General features: G+C 51.8%; 2 protein-coding genes across 18 annotated transcripts in view; one reads left to right on the forward strand and one right to left on the reverse strand.

Moving 5' to 3' along the window:
- RBPMS (RNA binding protein, mRNA processing factor) overlaps window positions 1-18,972 on the forward strand; it is a 181,543-nt gene that overhangs the window by 147,560 nt on the left and 15,011 nt on the right. For 7 of the 17 annotated variants that reach the window (XR_004965676.1, XR_004965678.1, XR_004965679.1 and 4 more), the window contains exon 6: window positions 17,295-17,363. Coding sequence is in view for 11 of the 17 variants with exons in the window: in XM_036296674.1 (XP_036152567.1) it covers window positions 17,295-17,363 (69 nt within the window). In the remaining 6 variants the exon portion in view is untranslated. The other 10 variants (XR_004965677.1, XM_036296678.1, XM_036296677.1 and 7 more) reach the window with 8 other exon arrangements.
- The window catches only part of GTF2E2 (general transcription factor IIE subunit 2), a 97,433-nt gene continuing 86,308 nt past the window's right edge, over window positions 7,848-18,972 (reverse strand). Inside the window, exon 10 of the mRNA XM_036296665.1 lies at window positions 7,848-8,855. The gene's annotated coding sequence lies outside the window, so the exon portion shown is untranslated. The remainder of the gene's footprint in view (window positions 8,856-18,972) is intronic.

The following is an 18,972-nucleotide window of genomic DNA, read 5'->3' on the forward strand; positions in this document are numbered from 1 at the left end:
AACTACACTCAGATGAAGTCCACTAAGAGTGGACTTTTCCCACTGTTTCTAAGAGTCCTTCATCTTTATCTGTTTCAGTGTGATCTTCAACTGGTGCTTCACCTTTAGCACTTTTGTTTCCTCATCTAAAGTAAAAGGCAGACTAGATGACCTTCATGAGCTCCTAGGTTTAAACCTTCCTCAAGACTGCACCTCTTTCTTTCAAAGGGATTGGGAGTGGGGAAGTTTTAGCTCTTGTTTGTCCGAATCCAGTGTGAGCTCTTTTGGTTGCATATGTTTATGCTAAGAGAAAAGCCTATTCGTTGTATATTGTATATTTGTTGTATATTGAGCCCTCAGTAACATTATCCTCCGGTGCACAAGGAGGAAGAATATAGCTGGATCTGGTGCAAGGGGAAAGCCCTGGCCTGCTGATCTCTTTTGGCTCCCTGGGGCCCGGCTCTCCTTGTAGTAGGGTAGTCAGCATTCCTCTCAGGAGTAATCTTATCCCCTCCCTGAACCCCATTTCATCACAGTGGGGCCAGGGAAGCAAACCTTCCCTTCTTTTTTTAGCCTTCCCATTCCTTTTTTTTTTTTTTAAGAAGGAGGGAAGGGAGGGGAGGGACAGGACATTGACGTGACAGAGAAACATCGTTGCCTCTTGTATGGGCCCTGACCCAGGACCTAACCCACAACCTGAATATGTGCCTGGACCAGGAATCGAACCTGCAATGTTTTGGTGTATGGGACAACACTTCAACCAAATTGAGCCAGCGCAGCCTCCCATTATATTAAGTTTGAGCAGGATGGGCAGTGAGTAAGGAAGGTGAAACCCCCCAAGCCAGGTTGCTCCCTGCTGCTGCTACTCCTTCAGTTGGGTACCCACATGACAGGCTCCTGCTGTGGAAAACCTTTCTCCAGACATTAGAATTTTCTCAAGACCACATTAGCAACCAGAAAGAATGTACATGTGCAGAAAGCTCATCCCGCTACTGCCCTCTTTCATCAAAGGGGAGGAATGGGTTTTCAGAGTCCTCAGCCTCATACTGAAATGTAGGGGTCCATGAGGGCTGCTTCCCTGGAGGTGCAATCCAGACCTTGTCGGGCTGTCCCAGTGTCCTCTGTTGCTCTGTCACAGTGGCTCTGAGCCAGTCAAAGGGTGTACAGCTGTGTCTGTTCTAACCCTCCACCTAGCTTCTCTCACAAAACAAGTCCAGGATTATTGCTTTTCCTTTGCATTTTCTCTCCTTCATGTTCTGTTCATTCATTCAACAGGTACTAAACTAAGCTTTTTGAAAGCAAATGTATAACAGTTTGCTCAAGCAGCTAATAATACAATAAGAAAAGTCATATAAATAACTTACAGTGATGGCTTCCCAACTAAATTATTATTAAGAATCCCTTGAAGAGCAGACTTTCTGATTCAGTGGGTCTGGGTGGAACCAGGAGTGTCATTTCTACCAGGCTCCCGGGGCTGCTGCTGGTCCCTGACCACTGTCAAGTGCATTGTGGTGCTGGAGTGCAGGCAGGAAGGTATGGTTAGGGCTTGGGAGTGTGGAGGAGGAAGGAAATAGCTCCAACCTTTTTATGTTATTTTTCCTGTTATATTTATTTCCTGGGTCAGATTTTTCTGAACTTTGTGAGGCCATAAAAGCTCACTCGAGGTCTCCATGGGCTGCGAGGGACTTCGGGCTCTGAGTCCACGTCAGGCAGGAGACCTGTTTGTTCCAATCCCAGTTGTTTCATCCTCCTTTATGTCTTTCCTCTGCGCTGGCTGTCATGCCCCTCCCTCCCAGACAGGGTCCCAGGGGCGGCAGGAATGAGCGCAGACCTCAAAGGTTTTTGAAGAGGAGCTTACTTTAAAAACTCGTCCCTGGGTGAGAGCAGCTTTCAGAGGGTGTTCTCTGGAACCCGCTACCTCGGGGACTGTCACAGGGGTTGAGGTCCTTCAGTCTCCCTCCACCACCAAGTACTTTTATTTATAAGGGGTTCTGGGAAAATTAGTTTGAGAAAAAGGTTCCGTGGCTTTTATTTTTAACTTTGAAAATTACTGCTCTTAACATTTGCTCTGAGTTGAGCCTCATTTTGCTTGTGTGTGTGTGTGGGGGGGGGGGGTGTGTGAGAGAGAGAGGGAGAGGGAGAGGGAGAGGGAGAGGGAGAGAGAGAGATACTGCAAGGATTGGGAAGTTTTAGATATAGTAATCTAGTTCCTATGGATATTTTTGAAGTTCCTTTAACAAAGAAAGCAGTGGTATATCTTTAAACAACTTTCCACTGGATACTATTCAATAAACAAGCAGTATTACACACTACATGCCAGTCTCAGAGCTGGCCCTGGGGTGCAGACTTGAGTAAGACTCAGATTCTTAAAAACTTGTTAGGAATTATCCCCACTCCTCTCCTCTCCCAGTGGTCACTAACTCAGCTCATACATCTCCATTGACTCATTTTGAGCACATCCTCCTCCTGACCACCCCCCGTGTGCTACTTGTGTCTGGACATTTACAGTCACTCCTTGTGCTTCCTTCACAAGAGAAGGGAGACATGACAGGATGTATCAAAAGATTTACCATGTGAGAGTTCACCCTAATCTCTTAGGCCTCTGCTTCACTACCTGACTATCCCATTACTCAGTAGCTTTGGGTTTGCCTCCAAATCCCCATTCTGCTGGGCTAGGTTTTGTGCAAATGTTATTCAGTGAATCGTCTCTGAGCATCAGTAGAAACCCAGTGGATGGTGACGCTTTAGGATGAAAATGCCAGTGTCCGGCAATCATCAACTCCATCAGCCAGGCTGAGCCTGAAACGCCGACTCCCCTCATCTCCATTAGTTCTCTCTTTAGGATCAGATGTCTTAAAAGACATTTGTTTTAAAACTCTCTCAAGGAAGCACCCATTGATGAGGCAAAAACCCGCATTCAGCCGGGCCCGGCCAGCACAGCCCCTCTGGTGGTGGTCACTCCTGCTGTCCCAGCGGGGCTGAGAGCATGGCGGAGAAACTGAGTGTGCCGGGCTTGGGACTCTCTTGACTTTTCAGAAAGACTCCAAATATCTTAAAATAGCGTGGTAGCTGAAGTACCAGCAATAACAGCGCGTTGTTCCTGAGAATGGCTGTTTCAGTCGGGCACTGGCTCTAGCAGCACTGAGCTTCCCCAGCTGGGCTCCCACAGGAGCGGCTCCAATGGAAATCAGATGGTCTCCTCGCAACAGGAAACGAGGTCTGGTAGCATTCCCTCAAACCGCCCCTTTTGAGGAATTTCCTTACAGAAACTATACACACCTCCACCCTCGGACTGGTGGTATCCACCTGATCATTTTAAAGCGGCTGTGACGCTGTTTGCCTCCCTCAGTAATAACAGCCACTCCGCTCTCTGGGCCTAGGCTCTCAGCCTGGACACAGGCAAGCGTGTTCCCTTCGCCAAGCCTGAGGAGGGCATCAGGAAGAGGAAGTGGGGAAGCCAGCCCGCCCCCTTACAGAGCAGAGTGTTGGGATCCCCAAGCTGCCCTCTGAATAGACAGTCATCAGTCAGCTCTGGGCTCCATCATCCTGGCAGAGGCCCTTGCCATGTGGCTGGCTGTGGAAAGCCTTGCCCACCCCCCACCCACCAGGTGCACATGCACCCACAGGCTCAGCTGCTTTCTGGTGGCTCCATAGAGCAGTCCCCACCTCACTCACACTCAGCAAGCAGTTTTGTTGCCAGCCCCTTCCCATTCTGAAAAGCCTGCTCAGAGCCAGAGTTTGGGGGATGACGAGGATGAGGGAGACCTGGGATGAGCAGGCTGGGTGGCCTCTGAGATGGTGGGACTCTTCTCCTTGGATCACGTGCACTGTAGGCCTGGAAAGTCCTGAATGGTGGGGTCACTAATGGTTTTATCAGCCACCTTTCCCTGAGTCCCTGAGCAGGTCTGGGCAGCATCCTTGACCTACTTGAGTTCAGATTTGACAGGTGGTAAAAGCGCATGTTGAGGTTGCTGCTTCACAGGGTCCAGATTCATAACTATTGACTGATGTTCCTTCTGCCTTTGCCCGGGTGTTTGCTGTTACTTTAATGGATTGCTGCCCAGTGCATTCTGAGGCCCAGGCACTTGCCCTTCAGTCTGGAAAACTGCAGCTTGACCCTAGTGGAATCAGAGCTGCATGAGGATCGTTTAGACCAGTCAGTTGCAGCTTGATTCGCTTTTTTCCCCTAGAAAATAAATGTAGTCGGTGTAAACAGCATTTGTGAATGTTCATATTTGCATCTTTGTGGAGCTTAGCTTTAATCAAAATACTCGAGGCTTTCCACTTCCATTTTCTGAATTTTTAACAACTTATACGCTGTGTAGGTACAACATCTGGTCCTGTGCTTCTAAGCGCCAAATGTGAAATGCTTGATGAACATAATTTATCTGTCTATTAATTATACTGATAAGCAGACAAGTCCTTCAGTTCTTCCAGTGTTTTGGGGCCGTGCCAGGAAGCCGTTGCTCTCCCAAAGGCTCTCAGCGGTTTTCAAGAGATGTCTCCTACTGGTTCTTTTTCTTCCTCCTTCCCTGAGAGGACCACGTGCACTGTTTATGCAGGAAATCCCACTGCTCGGGGTCCCCCGCTCCGGTTGGAAAGACATCAGAGTGCCCCAGGCGGAGCCTGCCCGCCTCTCAGCAGGCACCCGCAGCCGATGCGAGTTGCTTTCTCTCATTGTGTGTTTCCCGTTCCCTGGCTTAGAGTTTGCAGGCCAAAGCCAGCAGGTTATTAAAAGAATGAGAGTCATTTGACTTCTGACACGGATTGGGGCTCTGGGTTACTGGGTGTTTTGTTCTGATTTGAAACCGGCTGTTTGGTAACCACTAACTCTCCCCTTATTCTTTTCTTGCAGATGAGCTCACAGTGCCTGCACTTTACCCCAGTAGCCCTGAAGTGTGGGCCCCGTACCCTCTGTACCCAGCGGAGTTAGCGCCTGCTCTACCTCCTCCTGCTTTCACCTATCCCGCTTCACTGCATGCCCAGGTAATTTATACCCATCGGCCACGACTTCACTCACTCCTCCACCAGTCCTTTCAAACCTGGTTCCCAGAGCACACCATACAACTAACACCTACCAGCTAACAGATCCACCTTCGAGAGACTACTGATCCCCTCTAAATCGAGCTGACACTCCTCCAGGACTTACGAGGACCATCTGACAGCAATGATGTCACCCACTGCCTGATGTTTGCCCAAACAACACCTCTCTCTTCCTTCATGACCTCACCCTCATGTCACCCACGAGGGACCGGGCCCAGGTGACCTCGCCAGCTCCCAGCCAGCTAGAGGCGTCACCAGCGCGTAGATGTGTGCGCCTTGTCGTGTGGAAGGGCCGCAGGGGAGGTGTGTGCTTGTCGTAGGAGTTACGTGTCTGCGTGTGTTTCTGCGCTCTGGGAGATTTTTCTCTCGTGTTCTCTGGTAGCTAGTGACCAAACGGGAAGTTGGGAGCTTCTAGGAATATGTTACAGAAGAAATTAAGGGTTTCTTTTTCCCAGTATCAGGAAATCCTGAAGAAAAAGTATAAAATAGTGTCTAGAATGTAATTGCAGGTCAAAGTAGAGGCCTTTATTCTGACCAGCTTTTTTTTTAAAGTTAAGAATAGCCTGAGATTTATAAATTCCCTTGTTTGTTCACAAAGATTACTGTCTACCTACCAACCCTTTCTCCCCCCTTGGAAAGAAAAGCTTTGCTTTTAGTGTAAGTAATAGTCAGTATTACGATTCATGGTGATGATCAGTAGCAAGAAAGATAGGAGAGTCAAGGTTTCACTTGTCTACTGCATGTGTAACTCCTCTAAAAGCAGGAAAGCCTGGTTTTTTAAGACGTGTTGGCTTGGACAGGTGGGGTTTTTGTTTGTCTATTTTGCTTAGTGTTTATTTCCAAGGCTGGATGAAATAAACAGCTTCCTAGAGTACTCTTCCTTCAGACTGAAGCCTTCTGTGTTGTACAGAACTCACCGTATTGTGTAAGACCCTACAACAGTCCCAGTGAAGGTTCCCACAGGGCGTGGGGCCAGGCGTGCTGTCGGCTGACTGTCCTTCCATTCTTTGGCTGAGCTCTAAATGCTTCCTGCGTGCACTGACAACCGGCTTCCCAGGCCTCGTGCAGGCGAGCTGAGAGAGAGCCTGGGAGCCTAGGCAGTGGCTACTCTCTGTGCTGGCAGGAGGCGGCAGAAAGTAGTGAAGAAAAACGCAGGTGGCACTTGGTCCGGAAAATAAAGTAACAAGATTATTCTGAGACTAATTCCCCTTTTCTAGATTAGCTGTGCTTTCCGCTGCTTTTTCCACCTTTTGTCCATGTCTGTGCTTGGTCACCTGGAGATGGCAGGTAGAGGAAGGAGGGGTAGAACATAAACCTGTGGGTATCTTCTGCTGAGTCATCATCCTGCTCAGAGTGGGCTTGGAGATCACTTGTAGATGACGGGGAAAGCGCCCCCTCTGTTTGGGCCCATGCACCCCACCCTACCATCTGCGAATGTGTCTCTTCTCCTCTTCCTCTTGCTAGATTGCCCAGAATATGGATCAGTTGACAATTGAGGCAAGTGTTAGTAAATACCATAAAATAGTGCCAAGTTCACGTGGTCATCTGAATATCCTTGGCTTTGGTTAATAAGCACCAAAGCTTTTCACCATTGCTCTGGACAAGCAGGGATTGACAGTGGCCAGAAAGGACTGGGAATAGTGGCTTTTGGCCATGGCATCTGGGTAATTTGCCCTTCCTTCATCCATATAACAGATGAAATGAAAAGTAGTACCTGGAGATATGGTGAGAAAAGGCGCTCAAGAGCCATAAGAGATTAGAAAGCCCAGGCCATTGTGAGAAAGGATGGGAGAGGAAGCGCCAAAATAAGATGGACTCAACCCTTTGGCTTCATGGGATATGTTGCCCAGGGCGGCACCTTCCCTGTGAGTTCTTCCTTGATCTGGAGACCCTCCCAACCTGGACTCCCCTTGGTTCTGCCACATCGACCATAGAGGTGGTGGAACTCTCATCTGGTACCAGAGAGGTCCTTGTGCTCAGCCCCACTTCCTGTTCCGAGTCATTCCCAGTGCGAGCGTGGGTTCTGTATCCTAAAGACTCATGGACAGACATGGTCATTTAAATATCTGTGTCCAATACGAGCATCATAGAACAGACTGGCAGAGGCTTTACAGACCACCTGGTCTGACCATTTTACAGATGAGGAAACAGACCGGAGAAGGTGGGGAGAGTTACCCCAATCGCGAGTGGCTCTGCCATGACGAGCCAGGTCCCCCGCCTCCCGGCCCGGCTCTTCCTGCCGCCGTGCTGGCTCAGCAGGCTTACTCTCTGATGGAGTTCTGAAAAAGCCTCACTCCAGTGACTCCTTGGATCTTTCTCTTCTAAGTAGATAAGAAGCCTCTACGAAGAGACTTGGAGGCAAAGTCAAGGGAATCAGAACTTAAGCTTCACCAAAGGGCCTAAGAGAGTTGTTATTACCTGGAGGTAGAGACCGACACGGAGCATCCCCTTAGTTGCTAATTCCGTTTTGGTTTGGAGATCCTTATTACATGTCTTTGGAGAAGCTTTTAAATTATTTTGCTTTTCTCAGCAATGTTGTGCTCTGTTTTGAGACATGGATTTTTTTTTTCTTCTAGTGTTTCTGTCCTGAGGCAAAGCCCAACACACCTGTCTTTTGTCCACTTCTCCAGCAAATTAGATTTGTCTCTGGGAATGTGTTTGTAACGTATCAGCCTACTGCAGACCAGCAGAGGGAGCTCCCAGGCTGAATTCGCTTGTTAGCAATCCCCCCCCCATCCACCCCACCCCCTACAAAACTATTTCTTGGTAACATTTGAGAAAATTCAATAAAAATTTTAATCAGACCAAAAACAATCTCAAGTAGACTGCAGCGTTTTGTTTTCATGATGATGGGATTTTGGAGCTAAGATGTTACCTCTGGCTGAGATTGTGGGAGAAGTGGGTCCAGTGACTCTAAGTGTACATTCTGTGGGAGGAGGAGGAGGAGCCTCTGGGGGTGAGGCAGTCAGATCTGGGGCCTCACTGCCGCCGCTTCCATCTTCTCGGGCCCCAAACCCTCAAAGGCTGTGTATTGGAAGGTTCTCATTCTAGCATCAGGGGTCACATCTACTGGGAGACCTGGCTCCAGCAAGATGGTGTGTGTCGCTGGTGGAAGCCTATTTGAAGCAAGCAGTGTGTTTTCCGGTTATCCACCCTGGTCCAGGAGGAGGAGGACCCAGGAGACGGGAGTTGTCATGGAAAAGGAGTTGCATCACACACCTAGTTCTGCGCACCTTCAGTTCATGGTCTGGTGTCTCCATCTCTAAATTGACATCAAATCCTGTCCTTAAAGAATCATTGGATGTGGTGGTAGGATTGTAGGCCTCAATATTGCTTTATTTTTATTGAGATGAAAAACTACTTGGTGCAGCAAACATTTGACTTCTGAGAAGATCATTAATATTTTTAGACGTGATCATCCTGTTTACTTTCAAGGTCATTGGTATTTGAAATTTATTAGCTATATTTTGTGAGTCATTGAACAGGCAAGGGAGGCTTCATTCACGGCGGTCAGGAACATGAAACTCTGCAGAGGACGTCCAGCTGCTCCTGTCACCTCGTGGTCACATATCTCAGCTTGTTGTCTGGGTTCAATTTCGTTCTTAGTCTTGTTGCTGATGGGGCAGCAAGAAAGTCAATAAAGCACAGTCCTCACCACATTCCAGAACAGTGTCATGTACCCTTGACCAGGGGCATGCTCTTGGGCCAGACCTGTGGCAGGTAAGGGGCTGCGAGAGCAGGTGCTGGTGCCTGTTTGTGCTCCAGGGGCCCCTGTGCCTGAGCAGTAGCAGATTTCACAGGCTGCTCTATGGCTCTGGACTCGGACACGTCACCTGCACGTAAACAAAGGTTTTCAAATCACAACACAGACTTCCCAGGGGCAAGACATGCCCCTTGGGAGATCTCTTATGACACACTGGAAACATTTAAAGGTTAAATCCAAAATAAATACAAAAATGGACCATGGGAAAAGAGACACAGCAAATAGGGAGGCAAGATCGTGAGGGAGAGAGGGCCCAGGCATGGTGTGCAGTGGCGGGGTGCCCCACCGCCGCCGCTGTGTCCCGGCGTTTACTGGGCAGCACTGCAGACTTCTGAGCACTGCCCTTTAAAACAGTTTTTGAAAACAACAAATGTTATTAAGCATCTTCTCTGTCACTAACGGTGCCCTGTAGAGAATACAGAAGTAAAGACGACACACGAACTCTGGTTTGGGATGGGATGTAAGTTAAGCACAGAGACCACGAGCAAGGAGTATCTTGAGAGGCAGGGAGCAGGCAGGTGTGAGCGGCCTCAGGTGAGCACACAGCCTGGCAGCCTGGCAGCTATGCACCACGGCCCCGCACCTGTGGGACTTGTAGACGAAGGACTCATTTTCCAGCTCCCCCTCCTGTTCAGAGGCAGCATCCAGTGCTGTAACGTCGGCTGGTCCTGCAGGGGGGCCTGTCATAAAGCCGTCGCTGGGAGCCAGGAGAGTTCAGCACTTCAGCCAACAGCCTCCCAGAGGTGAGGGAGGAGTCCTGAGGTCCGGCCTTACTTCTGAGCATCACATGGCGTCAGCCTTGAACCCTTGTCCTCGTCCTTAAGGCCTGGCTTTCCCAAAGGGGTGTGGTCCTCTTGCCACCCGGGGCTTGGCACCGTCGGACGACCACAGCGCTGAAGGACGGCAGAGGTGCCTGGGGCTGTTCTATTCGAGGCTTCCCGTGGTTCAGACATGCATGAAACTATGAATCCTCTGACATTACTTTCTGTCTAAATTTGCAGCTCTGAAGGTCAGACTGCGAGGAGAAAGCACCCTTTGGTGCTCCTGAAGGTGCCAGCTTTGTCTAGTGCCTGGTCATCAAGGGGCATCTACCTTAACTTCCCTCGGAGATGGGGCAGGTCGGCCAGGCAGTGTGAGCTCAGCTCCCAGTCCGCAGGAGCCCAGAGCCCCTGCCCTTCCCGGTGCCCGGCTGCGGAGCTGCCCGTCGGCCCCAGGCCCTGCAGTTGGTCAGCTCTGGGACCTGACGGAGCAGGTGCCTTAGCCTCAGGGTTCCCGTCCGTGAGAGTGAGGGGCCCTCGTGCAAGACTCTTGAAAGAGAGCCCGGCTCATCTAAGGGCTGAGTAACGTTAGCCTTTAGGGAGCGTACGAACTTTCAACGAAAAGGGACCCTGGGCCCAGCACCACGAGGCTGTGCTGGTTCAGCACCGAGGACCCTCGTACACCTCGCACACCTCGACGGCACCAGCAGGGCCCCAGAGGCCCGTGGCTGCAGCCAGAGGAAGACCAGAGGTGGGGAGAACGACGGGGACGGAGCAAGGCGAGGAGACGTCTGCCCCCCAGCCAGCAGCGTGGTTGCTGCTGAGTGCGGCACCTACAGGAGGACTTGTCCCACGGGGGAGTCTGCCCACAGCCAGGCCCCACGCTTCTGCCCGAAGAAAATTCTCCTTCAGGAAATGGATCAAGAGCAGGAAACAGCTGACATCCCAGAGACCAAGCAGTTGGTGTATTTTGCTTTACTCACACCCGCTGGCCCTGAACTTCCCAGCTGCTGCCTTATCTTGCTTTTCTATCGGAGGCCGGATTAGAGAAGGAGGCCGGATTAGAGAAAGCCGGCAGGTCTCCACCTTCCTCCCTGGGCTTTCTGGCTTGTTCTTCCTGCGGTTGCCCCCCTCGCTAGGACTCCACCAGCCTCGTTTCCGGGGGGGGGGGGGTGGAGTTACATCTTGTGCCTTGTAATTCTCCTCACGGTCCTGTGGCTGAACCCCAGGGGATCCACTCCTAGCCCAGCACCTTCTCATCCTGTCCGTCCCTTCCCCTCTGCTTGGCGTTTGGAGAACTAAGGAAGCGAGAGACATCGGCATCGGCCCAGCCTCGCTGGCCTCATCTCCATCCAGTGTTGTTGGAGTCGTCGTGCCTTTGGCAGAGCTGCGGCTACGGAGGCCAGACTTGCCCACGCTGGGCAGCCTTTGGCAGTACCTGTTCCAAAACAAGTCCATCCCCTGGGTGCCCTGTCCAGCGTCGCTGACCCAGGTGCGAGAACAGCTCATCGTCTCCCAGGTTCCTTGGGCAGGTTCCACTTGGTCCTTTGTGAGGCGAAGCTCCTTAGGTCCTTGGTCTGTTCCATGACCTCACTGCCCGTAAAAGCCCACCTCTGAGTCCCAGTGAGCCCGCCTCTGACAGACGGGGACTGTCAACAGAGGCAGGTCTGACCGTCACAGGATGGCGCAGCGGGCCCAGTGCAAAGCTCATAGGGCCGCAGGCCTTCACTGCAAAAAGTCCCGTTTTAATGAGGTTTTCCACCCATTCTGCTCACTCTGGGTGGTAGCAGGCTTTTTTAACATTTCCCTGAGCTTCAGTTTCCTCATCTGAACACCTGCTTCAGGGGGTTATTTTGTGGGAAAGAGTACAATGCTTGCAGTAGCCTAGTGATGACTAAAGTCGCTCTTCTTTGTGTCAGAGCTTGATGGTGCCTGTGGCTGTGGTGTGTGTGGAGGGAGGCGCTGCCTCAGGCAGGGGGCCGTCCACCCAGGATTTCAGGCCTTGTTCCATAGGAATAGGCACCCAGAGAGCATGCTAACTGCTTTGGCAACAAAGCCAAGGCTGCAAAAAAACTTTGCAATGATAAGACATATCCTTCATAAAAAGTGAACTTTTCCCTGAAGTTAACCAGTTGTGACAGGGGCAAAAAGGAAAATCAGCTCCAGATGGGATCATGTTTTATTCAGGCTGTGCTGCTGGTGGGGAAGGCCCGGGTTCGGTGAAGACTGGGAAAGGGGACGCCCCAGCTTCAAGCCGCAGCCACGCTGCTCCAAGTTCTTCTCGCTTCACTGAGCTCAGCTCCTGGAGACCTCTAATGGCCCTCAATCGCAAACATAGTTAAAAATTAACAGACTGACACAATTAAATATGGATGACAGGCAACCACGATGGACTTTATCTGACACAGGGTGTTACATGCTTGGGTGCCTCGATCCGAGAGGCGTCTTGCATGAACTTCTGGGATGTCTGAGCACATTTCACATGCCTGTTTGGAAATAAGAGCCTGGCTTGTGCTCCGGACAGGCAGGTTAGAGTCTAAAAGCCCAGAAGAGAAAGTTATCCCCGAGGGCTTATGTTTCATTAGCCAAGCCTCACTGGTCTCAGCAGGTGCTCACAGACCTAGGGCCTCGCATTTGGGGTCTAGATCTCGCTCCTGCCCAGGTGAGACCTCAGCAATGTCCCACCATTCAGACTGGGAGGTGGCAGGAGCACAGGGCTGGGCTACAGCGTGGCTTTGTGTATAGTCAGCCAGGGGTAAGATGGTAGGTAACCTTTGAACCAATTCATGTAAGACGTGACAATATGCCTAGACAGTGGCAACCCGTTTAATTGCCTGAGGCAAGGACTATTAGGTGCCAGACAAGTAGTGAAGGCTGCTGATGGCACTGCATGCCCTCTGTGTCTGTTAGGAAAGGGGCAGAGGGCATTGGGGTTGGGTTGGAAGTTTCCTGACAGAGTGATCATCAGTGGGCCTCATTTCTTGAAACAAATTCCCAAAGTGTTCCTCCAGTTGGGTGAATGCGGTATTAAAAATGGGGTTGCTATTTAAACGAACCCTATAATTAGTCCCACAAAGAGTTTCATCTTTGTTATATTACAAGTCATCACTCCAGTCTGTTTGGTGAGCAGAGTTTCTGGGATCAGAGCATGTGTACATCTGGCTTGGTGGCCTTTCCCTCAGCCTGACAACCTTCAGCGGAGTTTGCTGTGGGGCTGACGGGCTTCCTTTGTGGTGTTCAACAGTGCCCGTCCCTAAGCCGAGTGAGGGCAGAGTTGGCTGAGTGTGAGTGGCCGCAGCAGTGGGCTCCAGCCCGCAGCAGTCTCAGGGCCCGCGAGCTTGGTTCTGAATGGGGAGCTGGGGAAGCGAGCATGCAGGTACAGCATCCGCACGAGGGAAGGGTAGCTCCTTACAGATTGGACACCCAGGGCGCCGGCCGGCTGGGGACCTTCCAGCTCTGATTAGTGTCGTTAGGATCCACCAAATGCCACCACCAGAAGAGGCCTTCAGGCCAGCATGTCTCCACGCCCACGGTTACTGCCAGCTGCCACACAGAAAAAGATGCTGTGGTCAGGTAAACTTGGAGAGCCCAGGGTTCGAGCACGTCAAACAGGTTTCTTTATTGTGGAGCTGTCAGCCTTTGCTGTGCAGTGTGTGTGGACCTGCTGAGGGGAGACTGTTTCTCCCAAACCTGTTTGCACAGCATCTCTGCCGGTCGGCTTCTGGCCACACGTTTGTAAACCTCATTCAAGAACGTGTCTCTCTCAATCTGGAGCACGTGCATCGTTGTTGCCTGGGGAGCTTGTTAAATGCAGGTGCTTGGGCCACTCCCCTAGTTTCTGCATTTCTGACATGTTCTCGGGTGATGCTGATGGTCTGCGTACCACACTTTGAGAACCACAGAGGAGAAGACAGCTAAAGCCAGGGGCATTAATAATGGCTACCGTAATTGTGCCCAGTACCTGGGACGCACTTCTGGTGATTATCTCTAAAGGCAAGGGTGACGATGGGAGTCAGTCGCTGGAGAGGGGACAGTACAGTGCAAACAGTGACCCCTGTGGGGGGGGGGGGGGGGACTGGCAGGGGCTCCCCCTGGAGGCCAGCCAGGGTCTTCCTGTCCTTGGCAGCACTGTTGGGAAAGTGACATCTGTATGTATTTAGTCCTCTGGGCCTTGGTGTCCTTATCTATAAATGGAAGAGGATGGAAATTATTTTTATGGGTACTTACTACTTTTTCTATCATTCCACTTTATTTTTGCCTGGTTTTTTGTTTTTGTTTTTTGCTGGGTGCTCTCCTTTCACCAGTCACAGGAGCTGGTACACGCCGAGGCGTGGGAGACCGCAGTGTGCCTGTTCTAGAGGAGCGTTTCTGAGGAATGTGATGGTAGAACCCAGGCAGCGTGGCCCCTGGATTGTCCTGGTAATGACTGTTACTGCATCGAGTTCCAGTGGAGAAGTGTCCCAGGGCCTTCATGCCGCTTACTCACTTAGGGATGTCACAACCTTGCGATGTGCTTAGAGTCTCTGCACAGAAGGAATAATCGGTGCCAGGCTGGGCTATAGATATTATGTTAGAGGTTCTTGCAAGGACTTCTGAAGCCCCTGGAAGCGTATGCAGGATTGTGAGTGGGAGTTTTTCTGCAGACGGACCATTGCTGTGCATGGAAGGTCAACCGTGTAGACTCAGTCCCTGCTGAACTGTGGGTGGAGCAGGAGTCAGGGAAGTGTGGGTGTCCCAGTGTCTGTGGTGCACCCAAAGCAGCCCCTAGACCAGTGATGGCGAACCTATGACACGCGTGTCAGCGGTGACACGCGAACTCATTTTTTTGGTTGATATTTCTTTGTTAAATGGCATTTAAATATATAAAATATCAAAAATATAAGTCTTTGTTTTCCTATGGTTGCAAATATCAAAAAATTTCTATATGTGACACGGCACCAGAGTTAAGTTAGGGTTTTTCAAAATGCTGACACGCCGAGCTCAGAAGGTTCGCCATCACGGCCCCAGACAGTGGGCAGAAGTGGCCACCAGCACCCTGGGGCCGAAACCACAGGAGAACAAGCAGCCCAAGCGGGTGTAAGGGTTAAGCCTTCTCTTCCCTCAGAGGACAGCAGTGAGTAGCACAGCACAGTTTGTTCACCTGGGTCAGCCCTGCACCCGATTTCTCCCCATGAGTCTCTGAAACATGGATGTCGGCCCTGGGAACACTGCCCTCTGCTGGAAGGTGGAAGAGGAGGCAGGCTTGGGTGGTGAGAAGAGCCTGCGGCACAAGAGTGATGAATTTCAAGGCCTGTCTTTACTCCTTTCGCCTCCACGTGCCCCTGAGAACTGGCCAGCAGGCCAGCGTCACCTCGGCTCTGCTGAGCACAGCTTTCCCTGGACCCCACAGCTCGAAGCAGCCTGCTTGTCACCCCGGAGGCTCGGGGCTTCCAGCCCAGGCTGGCGTAGCGCTGGTCCCACCACTGCAGGCCCGGTGTGTCTGAGAATGAAAGCGGTGCTGTGTGGGTGGAAGGGACCAGAGTGCGAGAGGCTGTCAGGGAGGCTGGCGTGGGTGCGTGGAGATGAGGGCTCCCTTCCTGCAGCCGCCTGCACTGAACCGGTCATGCCACCCACTGCGGCTCCTGTCTCCTCTGAAGCACCATCGTGTCTTGGCCTCGTGGGTTGGCACCCCGGGCCCACACCCAGGCAGCACCAGTCGTCACGCGCTCCCCCAGCCCAGGTGCACACAGACCCCTCCCCCTTCCACTGTGTTTAGGTTCCCAGCCCTTCACCTGCCTCAGGGCTGTGCCCCGACCCACCCTTTACCACCTGTCTCAGGAAGGCAGCTCCAGCCCTGCCCTTTGCTTAGGGAGCAAGTGGATTCAGATGCACAAAGCCATAAGCCATGGGTAGGTAACGCGTTTTTTCTCTGTGTCTCTGTCTTCCTCTCCCCTCCGGTCCTCCTGCCTCCCACATTGCCCCTCTTCCTTTCCCTCCTTTGCTCTGTGTACACCCCTAAATTCCCAAAATGACGTGTTCTTTAGCCTACCTGCAGGCAAAGTTTCTGGGCCCTCATTCCCTTCATTGCCCCGTGTGTGGAAATGACTCTGGCCCTGCCTTAAATGAGCTTCAGCGCCTGCTGGAGGCCCCTGAGGAAGGGAGCTCTGCCCTCTCACAATATGGGGGGGCGCGGGGTTCCCAGTCGAGCTGCTCCTCTGATTTCTAGTCAACGTGCTGTGGTCCCTCAGGATCGCTAAGCACAGCTGGCCTGAGGGGTTCCCCGAGGTGTAGGCAGAGCTGAGTGCGTCCGCAGTGCTTTTAAGTCCATTTCCCGAGTGAGTGAGACCGGATCCTCTGCCCAGCTTGGGAGAGTGTCCCCGAGAGCAGCACTGACAGCCAGGCAGGAAACCACCGCTCTGGGGGGAGGCCCGTGGGTGGGAGTGTGGAAGGAAACGCCAAGGACTTTGTGGGGACCAGGGCAAAAGGTGGGGCGACTGTTGTGGGCTTTGCGAGGACCCATTCTTAGACAGCCAGCTTCAGAACAAAATCAGGAGAGCTGGTGAGCCTGAATCCACTGGCCCCATGACCACGGGACATCGTTCAGAATACCCAGGACTCAGCTGGTTTCCTGCCTGTAGAAGCAGGGAGGATGAGGCGGCAGGTCTCAGCAATCCCGCAGAGCCCCTGGCTTCTGCGGTTGCCTCCCAGGCCTCAGCCCCCTGTACCCCCATGTCAGCCAGTGCTGCTGCACCTGCCCATGGTGTGGAGATTAGACGCCATGTGAAGAAGGGTTTCTGTGCGAAATGCGTTGTATTAAACCACGGGAGTAGATTTGTCAGGGTTACATTCTGCCCAGCATCACATTCTACTCTGGAAACGTTTTCAGGTGAAACGGTTTGGGCCAGACCCAGGTAACATTGGAGGGTGTCACCTCCAAGGGGCACCCAGCCCTCTTCTTGGCACTCCCCCCCCCAACCCCATGTTATACTTGGCTCTGCCACCACTGCTCCCAGCAGTGCTTGCTTCAGGTGAAGGAAGGCCCTCCTCAGTGCAAACAGAGCAGCGGCAAACAGACCCTCTTCCCTCTGTCCAAAGGCTTAGGGACAAAACTGACATGGCCAAAAGATGGATGTTTGTTAAAGCCAAAGTACACTTGCCCTTTTGTTTGTTTTTTTAACATTTTCCTCAGTACAGGACCAGGAACATCCTGCCAAGAGGACAAAGCCTCATTCGATCCATTTGTTTGGGGTTGGCCTTCCTCTTTGGAAACTTAATGGAATTGGGCTGCGGGTCCCTCTGGACAGAAGGCATAGGGTGCCCGACACCCACAGTGCCAAGAAGCCAGACCCCTTTTCTAAAAGAACAGGAACAGAATCTGCAGTCCTGGCCTGACCACTGGCTCGATGGTGTCATGACCTATCCTTTCTTCATCAGAGCAGGTCCACATGCTCTGAGGGAGCCGTTAGCAGCCTGTCCTGCAGCCCAGGCGCTGCTGCGTGTGGGGAGGGGGCCCACTGGGCCAGACTTCAGCTCGCCACCCTCTTATTTCTGAAAGAGGATCAGGGCTCCTTGAGGTGGTGTTTTCCTGCAAGCTCGGCCTCTGCATTCACAGAGGCATGTAGGAAGTCTCTTGAGGGAGAAGTGCCATGAGCAGGTGTGAGTGGGCGCCTCCATGGAGCAGAGGGTGGAGCCCAGCAGGACACTCTGACTCTGAGCAGTGAGACGGCAGCCGGGAGCCCTGGTTTACCGCCTTCTCCCACCTCTCTCTCCAGATGCGCTGGCTCCCTCCCTCCGAGGCTACGTCTCAGGGCTGGAAGTCCCGTCAGTTCTGCTGAATACACGTGAGTACTCGCTTCCCGTGGCAGCCGGGACATGTGCCGGAACATGGGCAGCTCTCGCCCTCCCGGGCTCCCCCACCTCCCGAACTGGAAGAACTCCGTGGCAGTGCGTCCTTCCACGAGACTGCCCCCTGGGGTCGAGGGAGACGTAGGGATGCTCCTCTGAGTCTAACCTAAAGCCCGAGCCTGGCCTCCCACTTCGTCATGCTGGTTCGGAAGGACAGGTGTCGGGGTTTCACTGTCACTGTAGCTCGCCTGCTGCCAGCCCCACACAAACCCTCTTCATGTGAAGGCATAAGTCATCTAAAATTTACAGTGAGCCCTTGCCGGTTTCTCAGTGGTTAGAGCATCACCCTGCAGACTGAAGGGTCCAGGCTTCGATTCCGGTCACGCACCTACCTCGGTTGCAGGCTCGATACCAAGCCTCGGAGACAACCAATCGATGTTTCTTTCTCCCCCTTCCACTTTCTCTTTTTTAAAAAAAATAAATGGAAAAGGTATCCTCAGATGAGGATTAAAAAAACACTTTTTACAGTGATTCATCATGGGAGTCTTAGACTTTATCAGCAGTAACTTCCCCTCGTGCACCTGTGTATAGTACAGCTTCAGATAATGTGTGTACAATCTCCCCAGGCTGAGACCCAAGAAAGAAGCTGACAACTTCAGCATTGTGTCTAATTTTTTTAAAATGTTTTTATTGATTTCAGAGAGGGAGATATAGAAACATCAGTGATGAGTGAGAATCATTGATCGGCTGCCTCTTGCATGCCCCACACTGTTGATCGAACCCACAACCCAGGCATGTGCCCTTGACTGGAATTGAACCCAGTACCCTTCAGTCCACAGGCAGACGCTCTATCCACTGACCCAAACCAAATAGGGTGCATCTAATTTATTAAGAGAGCTTACATATGAGGCATGTCTTGGATGGTGGCAAGACCGCGGATATCCTGTGGGCCACAGGGTGGGCCCTAAAGAAGTATATAGAACAAGGCAACTGGATGGGGGGACTGGTGTGACCACCCCCAAATGAAGGAGCCTGTCCCAGGAGCGGCTGTGGGGCCTGGGGAGGGTCGGAGGGTCGGTCGGACAGTCTGAGGGGAGGGGATGTGCCAGGAGGTGGTCTCTGTGCTGGCCTGGATCTAGCGTGTGAGTGGGCAGCAGAGGCTGGGTTCTGGAACAGCCTCTCCTCCACAGCTCTAGGCTCTGAAATGCCTGATGTTTATCCTGAAGGCAGGCGCTGGGCTTTCCTGAAAGCTGCTTATCTTGATGGAAACAATATCCTAAATTGTCATCTTTGTGCTGTTTTATCTTAGGCCTAACGTTGCTTCAGAGAACTGCCAAGTGATTTTTTTTCTATAAATGTAGAATTTCTATAAAAATTTTAAATGCCTTTTTAAATTCAGTATCTTGACTGCATTTTTGTTTAAGTACAAAGCACTGTCGCTTTGAACCCTAATTTGTTGTATGAGTTTGGGGAGTCTTCCCTAAAGTAGAGTCTTAAATGGTAGGTTTCTACGGGCAACCTTCCCTTGGTCTGGATTATTCCTTCACAAACAGGAAGAATAGTGAGACCAGGGATAGACTGGGGAATGCCAGTCCCTATGTCCCT

Source organism: Myotis myotis, unplaced genomic scaffold, assembly GCF_014108235.1.
Source record: "Myotis myotis isolate mMyoMyo1 unplaced genomic scaffold, mMyoMyo1.p scaffold_m19_p_3, whole genome shotgun sequence".
Classification (NCBI taxonomy): Eukaryota; Metazoa; Chordata; class Mammalia; order Chiroptera; family Vespertilionidae; genus Myotis; species Myotis myotis.